This window comes from Setaria italica, chromosome IX (assembly GCF_000263155.2).
Source record: "Setaria italica strain Yugu1 chromosome IX, Setaria_italica_v2.0, whole genome shotgun sequence".
NCBI lineage: Eukaryota > Viridiplantae > Streptophyta > Magnoliopsida > Poales > Poaceae > Setaria > Setaria italica.
Window position 1 is genome coordinate 2,845,472 of NC_028458.1, and position 19,502 is coordinate 2,864,973.

At 43.5% G+C, this 19,502-nt stretch overlaps 2 protein-coding genes and 2 non-coding genes across 6 annotated transcripts in view; 3 read left to right on the forward strand and 1 right to left on the reverse strand.

Moving 5' to 3' along the window:
- The first annotated feature begins 40 nt into the window (after positions 1-40).
- On the forward strand, positions 41-6,739 carry LOC101785082 (DDT domain-containing protein DDR4). 2 transcript variants are annotated; one of them, XM_004981327.4, is made up of 12 exons: positions 41-681; positions 811-921; positions 1,603-1,689; positions 1,776-1,813; positions 1,904-1,985; positions 2,890-2,996; positions 3,074-3,245; positions 4,245-4,337; positions 4,438-4,561; positions 5,297-5,339; positions 5,436-5,552; positions 5,633-6,739. In XM_004981327.4, the coding sequence occupies exons 1-12, from the start codon at positions 361-363 to the stop codon at positions 6,333-6,335; spliced, it is 1,998 nt and encodes a 665-aa protein (XP_004981384.1). In that variant the 5' UTR covers positions 41-360; the 3' UTR covers positions 6,336-6,739. The 2 variants fall into 2 exon arrangements, with proteins under 2 accessions (XP_004981384.1, XP_022678943.1); XM_022823208.1 differs by having other exon boundaries at positions 5,639-6,739.
- A 6,467-nt stretch (positions 6,740-13,206) lies between these two features.
- On the forward strand, positions 13,207-13,280 carry TRNAM-CAU. The gene has a single exon. It is a non-coding gene; the product is annotated as a tRNA-Met (tRNA).
- A 366-nt stretch (positions 13,281-13,646) lies between these two features.
- Positions 13,647-13,717, reverse strand: TRNAG-GCC. The gene has a single exon. It is a non-coding gene; the product is annotated as a tRNA-Gly (tRNA).
- Positions 13,718-16,597: 2,880 nt separating this feature from the next.
- LOC101785484 (DEAD-box ATP-dependent RNA helicase 27) overlaps positions 16,598-19,502 on the forward strand; it is a 5,038-nt gene continuing 2,133 nt past the window's right edge. The window contains exons 1-4 of one of the 2 annotated variants that reach the window (XM_012848682.2): positions 16,598-17,132; positions 17,375-17,560; positions 17,989-18,174; positions 18,995-19,078. In XM_012848682.2, coding sequence (XP_012704136.1) covers positions 16,650-17,132; positions 17,375-17,560; positions 17,989-18,174; positions 18,995-19,078 — 939 coding nt within the window. In that variant the 5' untranslated portion in view covers positions 16,598-16,649. The remainder of the gene's footprint in view (positions 17,133-17,374; positions 17,561-17,988; positions 18,175-18,994; positions 19,079-19,502) is intronic. The other variant, XM_004981328.3, reaches the window with a different exon arrangement.

The following is a 19,502-nucleotide window of genomic DNA, read 5'->3' on the forward strand; positions in this document are numbered from 1 at the left end:
TGATGACCAATCCCCCACCAAAACCTCCCGAAAACCCAGCACAGCTAGCGAAAATATCCATTTTAGCCCTGTCCTACGAACGCGGTAACGGTTCTATTGCTCTGTTCCCCAACACCCCTGCAGATCTCGCACACGAAATCCCGCTTTCGCCCCCGCCTTCTTCCTCATTCCTCAGTCCTCACTCCTTTCCCCTTCCCCTCACCTGGGTCCTCCCATGGCTTCCACTGCCACGGCGCCATCTGCTCAGGCTGCCCGCTCCCCGTGAGTCGGAGACCTCCTTCCCCACGAGCCCGAACCCTACTCCGATCCCGACCCCCGATCCACCCTCGATCCGGCTATTCCAAACAGGCGTCTCCGTCGATGGCGGCGGCCTCCTCGCCGCAGGATCAGCAGCAGCCGACGGCCGAGGGGGCGGCTGCGTGTGAGGATCCAACGGCTCTGACCCCGAGGAGGGCGCGGTTTCCACGCGCGTGCCACTACCGTCCGAACGCGGCGCCGCCCCCCGCGCCCGCGCCCGCGCCCCCGCCGCCGCGGCCGAAGCGGAGCGGGAATGCGGGGGACGTGACGCCAGAGTACCGCGTGGTGACGCCACTCGTGGTGGAGCCGGAGTCGCCCGCCGAGCTGCCGCGGTGGAGGCTGCGTGGCATGTGGGAGCTCGCCTCCGTCCTCAACTTCCTCCACGTATGCGCTCTCGTTCTTCCGTACCCTTAAACCTCCCACTGCTTCTGGCCTCCATTATGATCGGGTTTAGTAATTTGCTTTTAGAGTTGATTGTTTGGGTAACATGGTTGATCTGCTTCGGAGCTGTAGGTTTTCCGGCCATTGCTGAACGTTGCCGTGGAGTTCACTGCAGAGGAGCTGGAGGACGCGATCATAACGTCCAATGGCACACTGGATGACGTGCATATGCCTCTGTTAAAGGTGAGTTGATACCTGTTTCGTTTATTTGGTGTTCATCATAAACTTTAACTATGCTGCTGGCCTGCTGCCTCTAATTGCCTGCGCAATTTAAAGACTAGGTTCTCTTATTGTACCTTGTTCTGAAATGATGCTTAATAAGTTAGGCGAATTTAATTTGTTTAATGTGCTGGAAAATAATATTTCCAAAGACGTCTGCCGGTGCAATTTAAAGGCTAGGTTCTCCTATTGTACCTTGTTCTGAAGTTACGCTTAATAAGTTCGGCAAGTTTCATTTGTTTAATGTTCTGGGGAACAATATTTCCAAATATGTGAAATAAGGATTCTGGTGTCTACTTGCTACATGATATCTTCTTTGAAGAACTCTGCCAGTAATTTTAGTTATTTGTGTTGGTATGCATTAGCGTATTATCAATTATCGGAGCCTAAAATTTTTGGCTATTTCAAATGAGAGCTGCAGTGTTTCTGTAGCAGCCACACATGTGTATCTAGTAATACACTATGAACACCACTCCATTGCCCCTACTATATACTGTTAATGACTATGCTGTTCAGGTATATATGTGTGGAACGGTTATTGACAAGTCTGGCTGGCTTGTCCATCGTAGCTATTACTAATTAGATTACAAATCATAGTGACCAATTTTTCAAGTATCTTAAACAATTTTGTATGCATCTTTGCAGTCAATTCCTCCTGTATCTCGAATGGCCATGGGACGTGGAACATGGGTAACGGTGTTATGTAAAAAATTGAAGCACTGGTGGCATTGGGTATATGATGTTCCTCGCCAAGATCGATTTTACATAACGGATGAAACTGCATTTGTTTAATGAGCTAATAATGGTTAGAACTGCAGGTTGCAGAAGGCGATCTACCTATTGTTGCCTCGCATGGGTGAGTTCTTATCCCAATAGTTCCTTAACTGAATATCTAGCTGTAAATGTATATTTGATAACTTTTGCTCAATTGTTTTGCCTTGTTCAGAGCGGAAATTGAACTTTACAGGACACTTGATCCAGCGACTCGATTAGTGATCCTGAAAGCTATATGTGATATACGTTGTGAGGTGTGGTGCCTCCTGCCCCATTTATTCTGTGAAATGTTTAAATAATAAAATTGAACCCATGTTTTCTGCTCTTTTGGAACTATACTAACTGTCCTGCACATCTTTACTAGGGTTAGTTGATCAGAGTTTACTATCCTTAATTCCATTGTCACATTCAACATCTTTGTGGATTCTGCTAAATATGCTATTGTCCGTTGATTGATTAATACTTTAGTACAATATCTATGCTCTGTCTCCAGTAAGATTTTTCCTTTTTTCTGTTCGTATAGCACTGTACAATTGGCCATCATATCAGCATAGCTCAAGTTTATTTGAAGGTGTTCTATTAGTTAACATTTGAAAGCAATGCTGGTGCTGAAACACGTAAGAGTAAGACCTAACCATTGATCCAAGGTTACTTTATATGCTAGACAGCAATTTATAATGGAGTTTTCTTGATACAAATCATGATTGGAGAAGGGACAAAACAGCCTTCAGGTGAAATAAACAAAAAAGAAAGAAAGAAAAGAGAAAGAAAAAAGAAGGGAAAACTTGCCACAGTAAATGTTGCTTGGGCTTTAGTGGTTGAATACTGAGCGGTTGCAAATCTGACACTCAATTTGCTTTAAAATTATGTTCTCCGCTTTTGTTTAGAGCACATAAGCACCTCTTGTCTTGTATTCCTGTGTGAATGAATTGTGTGGTTGATAACAAACAATAGGCTCATTGAAGTGTTTGTTTGATCTCCCAGACTCCAATTAAAATTCATGTAACACCCGTTGTGACCTGGTAAATGCTCTTAATATCTCCAGATTTTCAACTGCTTGTATGTGCTTGCAAATAGCTGCAAACTTAATGACGAAGAACATGTTTTAAATAGGTGCTGTAGTTTGAAATATGTGCTGAATCTGCACCTATTTTACAGCAAGAGGATATTCGGAACTTCATCGATAGTTCTTTGAAGCATGGTTATCATCTTCCCATCTTCCGTAAAGAACGAATTGGCGGAGATTCATATGGAATTTCATACTGGTGGGCAAAAACATTAATTTTCAACAAAAATTATGAAGCATACTTGAAAACATCTTTACTCATCTGTTGTGGTACAGGTACGAAGATGACCCAATCCTTGGGCATCGGTTGTATCGCGAAGTTAGGCGAGTGGAGTATGTGAAGGAGCCAACAAAAAGATCTAAAGGAAAGGGAGTCTCAAGTGTTCCGGTTATATCCTATCAATGGGAGGCAGTGGCATCCAACTTTGATGAGTTCAATACAGCTGCAGTAAGTTTTGAGTTCATCATAGACAATTCTTTAGGTTTTCTGTTAAAAAAACGGAATCATTGATTAGTTCATCCATGCCTGTACGGATGTACCTAAGCACTCACAATTTTATGTTATGATAATAAAAGTTAATGCCCGTCTTGACAAGTTAATGCACTCACAAGTTTATGTTGCAAGATATTGCGATGGTCATGACCATCTTGTAAAACATGGTGGGCATTGGTTGAATATTACGAATTGGTGAACTTCCATGGTTCTGTATCATGACTAATTGGTCATTAGGTATAACGTTTCATGCTTGGTCTCTGTGCCCTACAATTATGCCTTGGAAAAAAAAATGAATTCGTGACACAGTGAAATCCAGTATATAGCTGGGGCCGCATTAACGCAAAATTTGATTAGCTCACTACATGCACTATTGTGTTAGCCCATATGATACCATGCTTTAGGGGTAACTTTCAACTAAAATTGTTTTTCTCCATCCATTTCCAAACAAGTTCCAAGACAATTCCGATGGAAATTTGAAAGACACACCAGAAGAAATTTCCAAACAAGTTCGATGGAGTTCCACCTGACTTGAATGGAGTCTATGATGTGATTAGAGAGGTGCTGCGCTTATGGACTATAGCCGGGGCTCGAGGAATTTCTTATCTCCTCGCCCTAGTGCCCTCACATGAGCAGTTGGGGTCCTTGGTCTAGTTTAGGTCTTGGGGCTTTCGAAAAAAGGTTCCTATATCAGATAGTTTAGGGGATTTTTGTACAGGTTTGCCCAAAACAAAAACCTGTGCTGTAACTTTGGGTTTCTTTAAACCCTTCTCTTCTTAATATATTGATACGCAGTTCTCCTGCGTGTTCGAGAAAAAAAAAAGGTTATCTAAAGCAAACTTGTGGTGTCAACGAATCAAATTAGAATTTGACAGAAGCTGTATATACCTTGCTGCTCCTAATCAAACTACTAAAGTTTAATGATATTAGTTCTTTTATGCCAATCTTATTCAGGAAAAACTCTTTTCAAGTAGGAACAGGACAGAAGTCTCGCTTGGCAAGAAGCTGAAGTTCAATCACCTTCCAGAGATAGAAAAGATTCATAAGGTATTTCACTGCAGCTCCCATAGAGTTAAAATTGTTTGCAAAGAATAGGGCGCCTTGCTATTCACATTTTGTAATAAGTTGCCATTGTTTTCTCTTGCAGAAGAAAGAGAAGCTGCTCAAAAAGCAACAAAGAGAAGCCCTCCTCCTTGACAGCTACTTGACAGTGAATGGATTCACATCTGGGCGCTCTCGTCGTGAAAGGAAGCGTGTCACTTATACTTTTGGTAATCCCTAGGCTGAACTTAACATTGTTATTAGTTAATGGGAAATACTTTCATGCAACCCATTTGTGCAGTTTCCATTACGACGAGGTGTTGAGATGCATTTGGTTCATAACTGAATAACTACCCAAGTGATTTGAGCCATTTGATCTTCTGGTTGTAAAGGAGTTGTTCAAATGGCTAAATTGGTGTGTCCCTGTGTTTATGCTGATTAGTTGTTGCAGCTTTTTTTCATGTAGTCATTCCTTCATGTTAGATTTTTTATCATCATTTCCGGCATTAATGTTGCCATGTGACTGCTGTCTCCTAACCATCCTGTGATTTGAACTCACTAAGCTAAGCGTAGTTGCACGGCTGTAATTTGTGGTCTCATTGTCATTGCACCTGAATGCTAGTTAATTATTGTGTTTGTTTTACATAGCTGGTCTTACTGGTATGTTAATAAAGCAATCTGTAATCTAATTATTTCATCATTTGATAAATGTCAGCAAGCTTTTCCCATTTCCTAGTAACCCGTTAACACCCGTGCTGGGGTCACGAAGGTATTGCAGTTGCTCATCAATGGTCAAATGATACATGTACATGCCATTTTGTTAATGTGCAATACTGCAAAACTTTATTCTAAAGTCATACTATCTATGTGTTCATTGATGTATCACATGGTGTCTATAGGAACAAGGCCAGCGAGCATAATGTTTTCTTGTTGTCCTGATTTTTTTTTCTCAATTTATCATGCAGATGATTATGAGCGTTCAATAAATGAAGCCATAAAACCTACAAAGTAGGTGGATTTTTCTGTTCTTGATAGTTTAATCTATTAAGGATTTATAGAAAAACACAAAAGATGGAGCAACTTTATGTGCTATATTATTGACAGGAAAAATGAGATTGGCCCCTCACCATTATGTAAAGGATTCTATGGAGAATCTCCAGCAAAGTCACATCGCCACCAAGCAAGCAATCATGAAGGGAAGGTTGCAACTCTTCATCGTAGGTAAGTCCTTTAACTCTTGGTATTTATTTGTTTCTCTTATAGAACTTACTATCCTATTAAAATGCATTGTTCTGTTGTAGCTACAGGCAGAGAAAAAGATCTCAAAGGTACACAAAAGACTTTGTGGAGGCTGTCTCGGACATTGACCCAAATGTTGACAGTGATGATGATATCATGGGTGAAGCAGTGTATGATGAGGAATATCTTAGAAGTAAAAAACAGCAAAAGGCAAGTCTTTCTGAAAATGATGAAGAGTTTCACTTGGAACAAGTTGCCAGTGATGGTGACAATGAAGTGGATCATTCTTTGAGTGCTAGTGAAGACACAGATGAGCTGCAATGGTACAAAAGATTTCCAATTCACAACCCTCAAGGGAGCAAGTTGAGATCTGTTGATGAAATCCATATTGGCATCAGACGCAGTAAGCGCTCCACTCGTCCGCGTATTAACTATCAACAGTATGATATTTCTGGTAGAGATATAGAATTTGGAAAGCAAGAGAAATGCAGTGCATCAGATCCAGATGCTGGCTCTGATGCACAAAATGGTATGGAGGTTTCAACAACAAGCCAAGACCGAGAGGAAGAAGATGATGAAGTAAATAAAGCACAGCAGCAGCGCATAGAGAAGGCACTTGTTCCTAGCAGGGATAGTAAAAGTGTCAGCAGAAAATTCCTCGACCTAAATGAGATTGCGCCTTTAGGTGGTTTTGATGATGCGCCAGTCTTGGTGAAAGATGAGCACATGAATAATGGTCAAGAAAAATGTCCTGCGGCACATTAGGGGTGCTGGGAGAGCCCTTTTTTTTTTGTCACCTGGGTATGAAATACTTGGTGAAATTGTTTGGTCTAGCATGGATCGATAAGAATCCAATGAGATGGTGATACGACATTGGTCTTGTTAGGGCAGATTGCTGCTACGGCTACCTACTAACGCCAATGTTTAGCCAACGAGGAGATGAGATGGTCCATGAGCACAGTGGCTGAATTCCTAGCCCATAGGCAAAGCCGTGTCTGATACTTGGAGGTCATGCTGAGATGTACACTAGGCACACTGCACGCGTCGATTGGCGCAGTACAATTGTCACAGCTGTATTTGTATCTCCTCCATGTATAAACAGTGATCGGGAGCAATAGCGTCTGGTTTCAGAATGCCTGCACTGCCTATCGCCATCAGTTTTGTCTTTATCTTTTCCCCATTCTGAGCATCTGCATTAGCATTTTGATTCCGCTGTAGCCTTTGTTTCTGTATGCAGGAAATCAGTAGTGCTCAATCTCGTCATTAGTTATGTGGTTGTTACTTGGATGTTGAATTTTCATGCCTTGCTCTTCCCTACAGCAGTACTGACTTGGAATCTCACTCATTCGGCAGTTTGTGGATGGCCATCTCTTTCCATGCATGTTCTCTCCCTGTTACAAAACGCTTGTATTTGTGTCTACCGGTGAAACGCTAGTGCGTTTATGAAAAACACTCAGGGACTCTGAAATTCGAAACAGATTTGTATCAGACAAAAGGGCATAACTACTAGATTGTTTCATAGTATTAGTGTTTGTTTTTGTGTGTCCACCATGGAGAAACGCTAGTATCTTGTGATTTCGCAACATCAGTTCATTGAGAAGCATCTGCTTGCATCAGGAGCAGTGTGTCATCTGCATACTTGGATGATAGGGAAATCATTACTTGGCTGTGGTATGGGAATTTGCAAATAGCCATTCTTGCAGGCATTATTAATCACATATTGCAGGAGCTCGGCTGCTAAAACAAACAGTAGAGGGGACAGAGGTTCTCCTTGTCTGACCCCGTGTTTACATATGAACTGCTTCCCAGGCACACCATTTAGAAGAATAGCGGATGTGCCACTGGAGAGAATCATCTTGATCCAAGACAGCTAGCGTTCAGGGAAATCCCAAATGTTTCATCACTTCCAAGATAGCTCCATGCTCTATAGTATCAAATGCCTTTACAAAGTCTAGTTTGAGAATTATAATATCTCTTTTGCTCTAATGGCACAGGTGTATGTACTCAAAGCTCCATGCAAGGTAGTCTTGGATTGTTCTAGTTCTTATAAACCCATATTGGTTTGCATGCAGAATCTTCAGGATGATTAGCTGTAATCATTCTGCCAAAATTTTGGTTAAAAGCTTGAGGCTGCTGTTGAGTAGGGAGATAGTCCTTAAGTCATTAACTGATTCAGGGTTGTTCGCCTTTGGGATAAGCTTTATACATGAGCCATTTATACTTCCAGATTTATGTCACAATTGTAGAAATCATCGCATAACTTATAAAATTCCTCTTTGATCAGGGGCCAACACCTCTTCAAGAAAAGGCCATTAAAACCATCGGGCCCAGGTGCTTTGTCAGGTGGGATTAATCCAATGATCTTATCAATTTCCTCCCTGCTGAATGGAGCCACAAGGTCGGACAGATCGATTGAAACATTCAGTAGGCTTGGCAGATCAAATAGCATTGGCGGCTGCCAGGAGATTCCCATCCTGTTTTTATAAGCAGTCGAAAGTAAGGCTGCTTTGCCCTCATGATCACAAATAAAATAACCATTATCATTTTTCAAGTGAGAAATTGATTTTTTCCTATAGGATATTGTAGCCATTGCATGGAAAAATTTTGTGCATTCATCCTCAAATTTAATCCTATTCATTGTATATCTTTTCCTCCAATAAATGTTCCTATATAGCAGTTTGAGCAGATGTTGCTTAATGATGCATCGAAGGTTCCATTCAGGCCTATACAATGCCCTTCTTTCCTCTAGGCAGTCTAGAAAAAGAATAACTTTGTTGCAGTTTGCCATAAGCTTACCAAAGTTAGATAGGTTCTTGCTCCAGTGCTTGAGTTCATACCTGACATTTTTCAACCTGCCAGCCAGAACTGAGGCTGAATTCCTCTGATTTCTTACTGTTTGTCCCAACCTTTTTGCACTGCTTCCAAGAATCCTGGGCATCCAGGCCAGAAGTTTTCAAATCTGAAGATGCTCGACTTTGGAATTTTGGTACCAACCATTACCTTGCATGGGATGTGATCCGAGGTTATCTTGGCCATTGGAAGGACCATTGTATTGGGATAATCTAATGTCCAGTTAACCGATGTAAAGAACCAATCCAGTTGTTCCATCAAAGGGTCTTGCTGCAGTTGCTCCATGTGTAAGATCGCCCCTTTAGTGGCAATTCTATAAGACCTAAATGTCCTATGACGTCATTGAAAATCAGTTATCTTGCAAGTTACCTCCGGGCTTATTCCTGTCTTCTGAAGAACAGCAGAAGTTAAAATCTCCCGAAAAAGCCAGTTATCATCAGGGAGGATTGTTTGGTCTCTCGTCCAATTAACAGTTCAGATCTTTTTGGTTCCTGACATGGGCCGTAAACTGCAGATAGCTTCCAATTCTCCAGGTTATGTACAGAGGTGAAATTCAATGGAGAAAATCTCTTAATTGACACTACTAAAATGACCCGTTCCTTTCTTGGCCTTAAAAGTTTTTCCTTCCTTATTGGACCACGATTTCAACTTTCGTTCCCAAATTGACACTCCGTTCGATTTTCCATCCCGCTGCCGTTAGATACCCTATGAAAAGACCATTTTGCCCCTTGAAGAACATGGCCCCACTGCAATCACCCTTCTCCTTCCTCCTTCCTCCCTCCCCCTCTCTCATGGCCTGAACAGGGTTGTCTCCTTGGCGCGCGGCACGCGGGGCCGGAGGGCGCCGCTGGCACATGCGGTCGGGAGAGCATGGCATAGGCACGGAGGGCGAGCGGGTGAGCGCGGCTAGCATGCGGCGGGACCGCGGGAGCATAGCACAACAACACCGCCGGGAGGAGGACGAGAGCGCGACAACGACGGTGGAGGCCAGACGGGGCGGGGACGCGCTGGGGCAGCGGCACCGGCAGCTAGGGGCGGACCCGGGCCGAGGACACGATGGGGGTAGTAGGGCGAGGCTGCCGAGCCAGCAGCTCGAGGTTGGCCAGCCACAGCGTTGCGGCCCCAGACGGCCGCCACTATGTTGGTGTTGCCAGGCTGGTATTCCACAATGAAATCAAACCCCATGAGCTTGCTTATCCACCTGTGTTGAGGGATCGTCGACAGCCGCTGGTCGAGAAGAAAATTCAAGCTGTAGTGGTTGGGGTGTTTGACAATCCGAACGGCATCACAAGGAACTCGTACTGTCCCTGGTGAGTCTGGAATGTCGTCTTCTCCACATCAGCAGTGTGCATGTGCACCTGGTGATACCCGGAGCGGAGGTCCAACTTGGAGAAGTAGCCCGTGCCATGGAGCTCATCTAGAAGCTCCTCCACCACAGGGATGGGGAACTTGTCCTTGATGGTGATGGCGTTGAGGGCATGATAGTCAACACAGAGCCGCCATGAGCTGTTGTGCTTCTTGACGAGGACCGGCGATGAAAATGCGAACGTGCTTAGGTGAATGATGCCTTGGCGCAGCATCTTGGTGCATAGCCGCTCTAGCTCGTCCTTCTGTAGCTGGGGATAGCGGTACAGTCGTACCGTGACAGGCTAGGCACCGGTCTCCAAGTGGATGTGGTTGTCACGGACGCGTGCTTGAGGAAGATCGGTGGGCTCGGCGAAGAGGTCTGCGAACTCGTCGAGGAGGCGGTCCAGCAATGCCTCCGCCTGTAGCTGCCGGCATGATGCAGCCATGCGTCCTTGCTCGCCCTGCCAAGTCACACAACTTCCCCCGATGAAGCACGTCATGGAGAGCAGTGAGAAGTCCCACAAGGCTAGCCCTAACGTACGCAGTCAGTGCGTGCCAAGGATGATGTCATAGCCGCTGAGGGCGAGGGAGAAGCACTTGATCTAGAATGGCTCTGCCCCCACCACGACGTCCAGGGCGTTGTAGACACCGGTGCAGGGCAGTCGGTCGCCATTGGCAACGATGACGTTGAGGCCAGCCCGCATCGGCTGCAACGCAACGCCCAAGCGAGTCGCGACGTCATCGCGAATGAAGTTGTGAGACGAGCCCGAGTCCACGAGAGCCAGTAGCTCGTGTTCCCGGATGCGTAAGTGGAGGCGCACCGTTCCGCCGTCTGCACCCCGGCCACGGCGTACAGCGAGATACGCGGCTCGTCATCCCCTACCGCATCGTCGCCCTAGTCGGTGTTGTCCGGCGCCGAGTCGTCGATGAAGAAGAGGTGGGCGCACTTGTGGCCGCGGACAAACTTCTCGTCGCAGTTGAAGCAGAGACCTTGCCGGCGACGCTTCGCCATCTCCCGGGTATCAACCGGCGAATCTGGCGTGGTGGTGCCGTCTCCGACGTTGCTTGATGTCCCAGGGCTGTGGCAGGTTGCATTGGGGGTTAGTTTGTACTATGGGCAAGAGCTGCAATCTCTAACCTAGAATGTTGAAATATGTAATGCACACTTGGAATATTCAAGTATATTCTAGAAGATTGTGGAGATCTCAATAGACTAACTTTGCCATGTATAAGGATAAGATCATGGCAAGGTTCTAGAAAATTGGAAAGAATGCATGAGCTATAGTTGCCATGCTTCATAGTGAAGTGTAGAATACTCTAGAACTAGATATTTTAGCATGATAAAAATATAAGAAACCAGATAAGGATGAGGAGGGTTCTAGGAGGATATGTTGTATGGAAGAGTGTGGAAGTTGCCACATGGCAACACCAGAATGATCATGAGCACCTATAAATAGAGGTGCTCCCCACCCTCCTAGTCATACCATGGCATAGAGTAGCATATGAGCCATAAGTGAAGGGATGACAAGGTTGCCATGTAGTGTAGTGGTATTATGGTAGGGTAGCCACATAAAGAGTGTAAGTGTGAGTATTGTATCAAGTTGTGAGTAGGTGGAGAGTTGGTCTCCCGTGTTGGTGTTGGTGTGAAGGTCTCTTTGGAGTAGTGTGGGTATAAGATCCATAGAAGAAGTGGTGTCACACCACTTTGGTGCCACTTTTAGGGTGTCAGTGTTAAAGTTTGGGCGCTGATTTCTCAACACAGAAACATAAGGATAAATAAGATAAAAGAATTAACAAACATATAATATAAAAATAAACTCTGAGAGTATATATATGAGGAAATAGAAAAAGGACTTACAGCTGATGAATGCGATCACGAATAAGAGTATATATATAAGGAAGTAGGAAAAGGACTTACAGCTGATGAATGCGATCACGAAATCTGGTACTGCATTGAAGTTTATAGAACAAATCAGCAAGGAAGTTTCCGAAGACTCTTGAGATTGAAATCTCCAGGTGACTGTCATAGGAATATCCTGCGTAAAAATTAAATAACAAAGTTATTTCAAATATCACAAATGGCTATGATACAATCAAATGCCCTAGTGTCTAAAACCTCTAGACTCTCATAGTAATTGAATAACAAAGTGACTAATGTATCTCTCATCTTTGAGGGAACAAAAAGGTATATGGTTCTCTAGAATAAATATGTCCGCTGGATCTAGCTGGGCTCCACTTGGGACCTTGGTTCTAAGCAAGTCAACCAAATGGGCAAAGTAAGCTGGATTAATCCCGTGGACTGTAAACTATGTCTCCAAAATATCAGCTAACTAGAGATGTTATTTGATTATTACTTTATTATATGCACCATAGAAGGTTTTGTTTAGAGTTTTATTTTGAATTGTTATATGTTATGGTTTTCAATAATATAGTATAAATATTTAATATATGGTTGGAACGAGATCCTGTATCATTTTAATTGAGAGTCTTTTAATCTTTTATGCGGAATGATGTAAAGAGTGTCATAGCTAATTATGATGGAATATTAGTTATTGATGTCTTATAGATAGATAAACATTTTGTCACGTACGACGTGCTCGACTTCCACTCGTACGAGGTAAATAAAAAGTAAAAATAAACAATGAGTGACCCATGGGCCACCCCCTTTTTTTTGCGCGACCACTTAAGACCATTCCAAGGCTCCTTTTCGCCATGCATAAACTAAACCAACAACTAGGATAAGCACAAAAATGAAAGCTTCGATAAAAATGGATACACCCAATACGTCTCTACTTGTTAAGACAGATGATCAATTCATGTATTGAAGGTAATGCTAACATTATGCTGGTCACCTGCAGAAAGAAAGAGATGCCTCAAAGTTTGATAATGTGGTACTGTTGCTTCAAGACATGTTAGAAGTGATAACAAGAGATATGATGGTTAATGAGATCAGGTTATTCTTTGTTGAGCTCCTGATAATTATATACATAGCTTCCATATGAATAGGCAACTAATTATTGCTACCTTTTCTAATTTTCAGAGAGCTGGCTGAGTTTGGTCATGGTAACAAGGATTCAGTTCCAAGAAGACAGCTTTTTGCGGGTTCTGGTACAAAGCCTGCCATTGTTTTGCCTCCTCCGGTTTCTGCACAGTGGGAAGACCAGGTTATATCAGCAAATTGTTGATTGCCTTTTATTACCAAGAGTGTGTGTTATAGTATATTGTCTTGTATAACAGTGTGCACGAACTCTACTTGTCTACAGATTAAGCGCCATATCAACCAACGTCGACTATAACCCCTAGCCTTCCAAGCTAACGATGCGGGTTCAATTCCCGCTACCCGCTCCATTTTGTAGAAAAATACTATTCCATTTGTTTGTCTAGACATGGTAGAGACTTGCATTCAACCTTTTTCGTCCACTTGTTTTCGGCCCTACAGAGCGGAGTAGAGCAGTTTGGTAGCTCACGAGGCTCATAACCTTGAGGTCACGGGTTCGATTCCCGTCTCCGCACTTAGCAGTCCGTATAAATAGACTATTCTATTTGTATAGATATGGTAGAGGGCTATATCCAACCCAACTCTTTTTTTTTATTCTGTAGGCAGGCAGAAAAAAAAAGAAAGAAAAGCATAGCCTATACCCTTTAAAAACCGTTTGTCTCTTGTTTGTCTCGGTAGAATCCCCGGTTTAGGGAACTTTCTTGGAAAGTTGGATTTTCGCCCCGAAGCACTCTTTTTTTTTTAATCGGGTGCAAAGGAAGGATAAGATAAGAAGGGGTACAGTACTAGACTAACAACTACTTAATTTAATAGAAGTAGTTAAGTAGTCAACTAGACTTCATTTTTTAATCATAGTACCTTACTAAATACTAAATTAAGGTGGCGAGCGACGGGAATTGAACCCGTATCTTCTCCTTGGCAAGGAGATGTTTTACCACTGAACTACGCTCGCTACATTGAACTACGCCCGCTACGGCCTATATTTTATAGGGTATATCCACCTGGGTCAACCGTCTATGTCTGGGTCGACCGTTTCATTTTCTATTAGAGTTTTCTTTTTATTAATTGTCTGTATTCTAATGGCAATAGAATTTCATAATAATGAAGGAGAAGAGCTAATATAATAATTCGAAACGAAAATAGCATTTTAATGTGTATCAAAATCAGAATTTTTTTCGAAAAAAGGGCCTTTCTTTTTATTTATTTTATATCGGGCTACTAAATACTAAACAAATTCAAGAAATGAGAGAATTCAGAATAGCTACCAGAAAGACTAATCCAATCCATAATGATATACCGGAAAATACAACATTTTTATTATTTGACCAACCATCAGGAGAAGCAAATACAAGGGGTGCACTAATTACTAAGACTGAGGAAGTTGCAATTAATGCAAAAACAGCTAATGGGAAAGCCATAAACTGTTGACTAGGCATTGTCTCGATGAACTATTGATCGCAGACTACTTGTTGTGAATTCACAATTGAATCGCTTCTAGTATGAGAATTTGGTTTTCTCTCACTTTCCGGTTGTAATAGAAGGTTCATTGGCTCGTATCCTGGTTGAGAAGAAGCAGTTTTCAAGCTTGACTTGATTGGTCAAGAAGACAATAGGGTAGGGTTTGAACTCGCTTGTTTCGGAGCCCAAGGATTCTACTCACTCGCTACACGCTTGCTGGTTTCGAACTAATGTTGGATCACTCGTGGTTTTCTTTTTTCGGGTTTATCTCCTCACATGTTGGAGCAACAGGTAGATTTACATATCTGATACCTCTGCTCCTTCCCTTGGGGCTAGTACTCTAACTGAAACTGAAACAGGTGAACTTTCAGCAGCATCTCCTTCAACTGTAGCTCTTCCTAGAACAGCATCCCCAGGGACCGGTTTAACTGCATTTGATCGCTTCAGGCTTGGATATATGGTCTCCAAACCGATAAAAATCGTCATAATGATTTATGCATCATCAAAACGAGAAGAGGAAGCTCGAGATTCGCGGTTTTCATACCGCTGGTCACGCCTACCATCACGCATGAAATCTCGATCTCGGCGGAAGGTTGGCTACGGCTGGCTTGGTCGAGCAGCCATTAAACTAGCTCCCAAAAAGAGAGAAAGAGATTCGGATAGGATGATAGTTCTCCCCAAGGAAGAACACAGCTCAAACACCCCTAGCTTCTGGCTCTTCTAGTACTTCCTCCTTCCCTGAAAGGTAGGCATGCGGACTAGAGCAGTTAGGTTAGCTCGCAAGGCTCATAACCTTGGGGTTACGGGTTCGATTCCTACTACCCGCTCCATATTCCTTCTTTATGATATATGTATCATCCATTTGTATATGGTATATGGATTGATTTTTCTTTCCTAAAAGAGTTTCGGTCTAACAGTTTTTTCTTTTTTCTCTTAGAGAGTCCTTCTGAACTTGTCATGAATTGGATTTGAACCAATATCTCATTGAGACTTCTCCTTTTAGTCGATCATGACGGGGGATTCCTACAAGGTACAGCCCAACTATGAGGTACATCAGCGGGTGTTACAATCATACGTAGATGAATTTTGGCTGGTACAACCACTTGTCAACTTCTAATAAACGTGATTGACCCGATTCTGGATCATCTTCTGGAATCGTATAACTATCAAAAGTGAGTGACTGTTCATCGGAACTGTTATAGTCCGAATACTCATAAGGTTGGGTCGACGCCCGCCCCCCCCCCCAAACTTGACTTGCAAGTTTCCCCGCAAAAAGCTCTCCACGCCTACTCTTATTTTAAAAGAGCGCTATTCTTCTTTAGTTAGGTGGTTCTCCCCCCTTTATGAGACCGTAAGACCCCGGTGGAATCGAAGGCCCATTTACTAATAGGCAAGAGGGGACCCTTTCTCGCCCAGCCCTACCTACATCAGTGAAGCTGGAACCGAGGAAGACAATGTTCAACACACATGAGAAAAAATGAAGGTATGGGACGGCCCAGTTCACCACGCAAAGCGAATTCGATCCTTTAGTAGTCTTCTTTGTTCGAACAATGCGCAGTGGAAAGGATGCTAGTCGGCTTTGGCGAAGTTGTAGGCCCCAATAAATCAGATCAAGAGTGATTCCTCATCTATCCTGTCAGGCGCCAAGTCGAAGGCTCGAGTATAGATTCCCTATGCTCATGTGAACGGCCGGTCCGTAGATCTAAAAGGATCCTCCATAGGCCTGATCGGAAAGTATGTTTGAAAAAAAAAATTCGTTCATGAGACCTCGAATTCCAACGTTCGAGCCTGCATTATGCCAGCTGGTCCCACCCTCTCTTGAGTCACCCTTATCTAAAAAAAAGGACGGAGTCTATCTAGATCATAGGATCACTGTATTCAGAGGTCAATTCTCTTTCTTTGACCTCCCACCGTTCACGACATCCCTTGCTTCTCGCAAGAACGGCTCCTCGGTGGAGTAGTAGAAGCGCTGGTCCCCTTCGGTCAAGTGCTTGTGCGTGCTCTTACCTACCGTAGGACCTCCGTCCCCGAAGCGAAGGAGGAGCAGCAGGAACAACAGGTTGTCCTCTCTTGGCCCAGTAGTTCCGCAACTACTACCGTGGTTGTTGCCAACGGGGATCCCCCATTCCGAAAGGTAACGGGGCCGGCCCTTAGGTCCAAAGTTGTATGCCACTGCTGTGGTGCCGATAGATTCACTACTGAAGCCCCGTTATCGGACATTGCAGGCTTAGCATATTGTTGAGCGGGCCGCGTTTGTCCTGCAAGAAGCGGCGCGGGCGGGAGGCCTGAGGTTGGACCACGCCGCGCCCAAGTAAGGCGGGCCGAGACCCTTGCCGAGTGCTCGTAAATACCAATCCCTCGCCGTTACGCACCTAAAACAAACACTAGCGAAGGCGTGCGTTCCCTTACCTCCCGCCGCCGCCGCCATGTGCCCAGCAGCCGCGACCATGAAGTCGGCCGGGCTGTCGAAGAAGCGGAAGCAGCCCGTCGTCGCCCCGCCGGAGTCAGACTCTGAGGAGGAGGAGTCGGTGTACGACACCGCCTCAGACGGCGACGAGGGAGAGGAGAGGCAGCAGGAGTTAGAGAGCGATGACGAAGACGAGGATGTGGAGGAGCGAAGCAATGACGATGAGGAAGGGGAGGATGAAGATGAAGATGAGGACGAGAGCGAGGAGGAGGAGGTGAAGGAGGATAAAAAGAAGAAGAAGGAAACGGAGCAGGCGAAGGAGACGGTGAAGGAGGATAAAAAGGAAAAGAAGGAAAAGGAGGTGGGGAAAGAGGAAAAGAAGGTGAAGAAGAAGAAGGGGGAAGGGAGCGGGATTCTCTCGAACAAGCTCTGCTCTGAGCTCCCCATCTCTGAGCTCACTGCCAATGCCATCAGAGAGATGAACTACACCCACCTCACCCAGGTACCGCCTACCACTGTTTAAAATTTACCATTGTATAGGCGTAAAGAGTGCAATTTATGCGAATTGCTTCTGTTCTCGCTTCTCAGCGCAATTCTGCAATTGCTTACCTTATTTTGTTTTATTTTTGGCAGAGATAGACTGCACAAAAGTTAATTATTTCTGTGAAAGTTTGTGTTATGTGGGTCGGTTTGCTACTATTTTTGTTTTTAGTATTGATGTGTGGTTTGTTTTCATGCTTGCAGATTCAAGCTAGATCAATACCACATCTGTTGGAAGGAAAGGATGTGATGGGCGCAGCCAAAACTGGATCAGGGAAGACTCTTGCGTTCCTTGTACCAGCGATTGAGCTGCTCCATCATCTGCACTTCTCGCCGAGGAACGGGACAGGAGTTATCGTGGTTTGCCCGACAAGGGAGCTTGCTATCCAGGTATATGGTTTGGTGTTGTTGATTTCCTCTGACAAATCATGATGCGACAGTATTCCTTTTGATTGAGCTCACATGCAGTATTCCTTTTGATTGATCTCACATGTTTTAAGGCTGTACAAGAGCTTTCTGTTGGAGAAACATTCGAAACCAGATGTGTCAGCTAGGATAATAATTACACTTTGTTAAGACAACATTTTGTAAAAATGAAAAATTGTTCGTGTTACATTGCTTTTAAGATAAGTTACAGAAAATGGTTCTTCAAATTGCAACTGCCAAAAATTGGCAAAATGTGGAACTTGAAACTGTAAATGCATTAGTATCTAAATTTTGTATAGTTGCAGTTGCAGCTCCGAGATTCTAAACATAAGTTAATGAATTGAAGCTTTTTATTTCACTTTTCTTAATCATTGTTGATTCATTTTCTCTAGACACACAATGTTGCCAAGGAGTTAATGAAGTATCACTCGCAAACTCTTGGATATGTTATTGGTGGTAATAACAGGAGAAGTGAGGCTGATCAGCTGGCAAAAGGGGTCAATTTATTAGTTGCTACCCCGGGCAGGCTTTTGGACCATCTACAAAATACCAAGAGTTTCATATACAAAAGGCTAAAGGTAATGGGACTTCTTTATATCGCTTTCATTTCAAAGTTTGAAGAAAATATGTGTGTTTAAGTATCATTTCGTTTTTAAGTTGCCGCATTAAGTAGCAAAGGCAAACCTGCAGTTGCATATCTCTAGTGTGCTAAACATACTTTTTGCATCAGTACTGCTTGACACTACGAAGGGATTGTGGTTTACTCCACCTACTGCAATTGTCCATGATTGATTGCTAAGTGTGAACATTAAATTAGAGTGTAGAAAAATTTGTTGCTGATTACACGAGGTATATGTAAAATTGTAAACAATGCTATACTTTATTTATTAAGTACTTTATCTCTGTATCATGTTTCTTCTTGGTTGGTTATTTGTTTTACCAGTCCTTGTTTGCTGTATTGGTTTTTTATCCTTATTAAGCCATTTCCATCTCCGTTACATCTTTCTGATGGGTTTGGTATTAGTCCCAGTGTCCCACCAAGATTGTAGATTTAGTTTGTCTGGAGTGTCAAAAATTGTTGGAGCTAAATAGCAAATAGCTGATTACTTTTTTAGGTAGCTAAGACTTGTATGTATTGTACAATTTATTCTATTGTCTAATGGGAAATTATGTTTTAAACATTGTTTGGCTGGGATGGGCTCAAACTTAAGGTACAAAGCATGAAAGATTTGACAAACTGGGCTGGGCTGCCTTTCAGTGTTAGCCTGGCCTTTTCATTCGCCATCTGTTTGTGTTTACATGGAACTGGAAAACATTATTCATGGCCATGAATGCCAATATGCCATGAAACCCCTGCCCACTTTGGTCTGACAAAAGTCATTTTTATTAATTTTGCAGTGCCTTGTAATTGATGAAGCTGATCGCATACTCGAGCAAAACTTTGAGGAAGATATGAAACAAATATTTAAACGCCTACCACAGGTATATGAGCTCTTGTAGTTCTCATTTTTACAATGTACTCCCTCCTCCTCCCCCCCCCCCCCCCAGGGTTGGAGGGAGCTTTTTTTGGCTTTGGCCTAGCTTAGGATGAACTAGGAACACTATTTTGCCTCAGGAACAACAACCTTCATGAGTGGAGGTCGGGGGGTAAAAATACCCCAAGGTACAAAAACTAGTTGTTAGCCTACTGGTTAGACTGGTTGCTATACCGGTCAGACCGGTCTAGTTTGAAAACTAGCTGTTGGCTCACCAATTCGGAGATTTCCGCAAGTTTCTTTGGAAAACTACGAAACTTTTGGAATATTTCGGAAAATCTTCCGGAATATCCCGGATCTCTCAGTTACATCACTAGGACACTTGGACCTGTGTAGCCCCAAAGCTCTCAACACTGACCCTTGATCGACCC

Bases quoted from the DNA above. Each gene is read 5' to 3' on its own strand.
- LOC101785082 (XM_004981327.4), top strand. From the start codon at position 361: ATGGCGGCGGCCTCCTCGCCGCAGGATCAGCAGCAGCCGACGGCCGAG. The intron at 3,246-4,244 runs GTAAGTTTTGAG...AATCTTATTCAG, and splicing joins ATGAGTTCAATACAGCTGCA to GAAAAACTCTTTTCAAGTAG. The intron at 4,338-4,437 runs GTATTTCACTGC...TTTCTCTTGCAG, and splicing joins AGATAGAAAAGATTCATAAG to AAGAAAGAGAAGCTGCTCAA.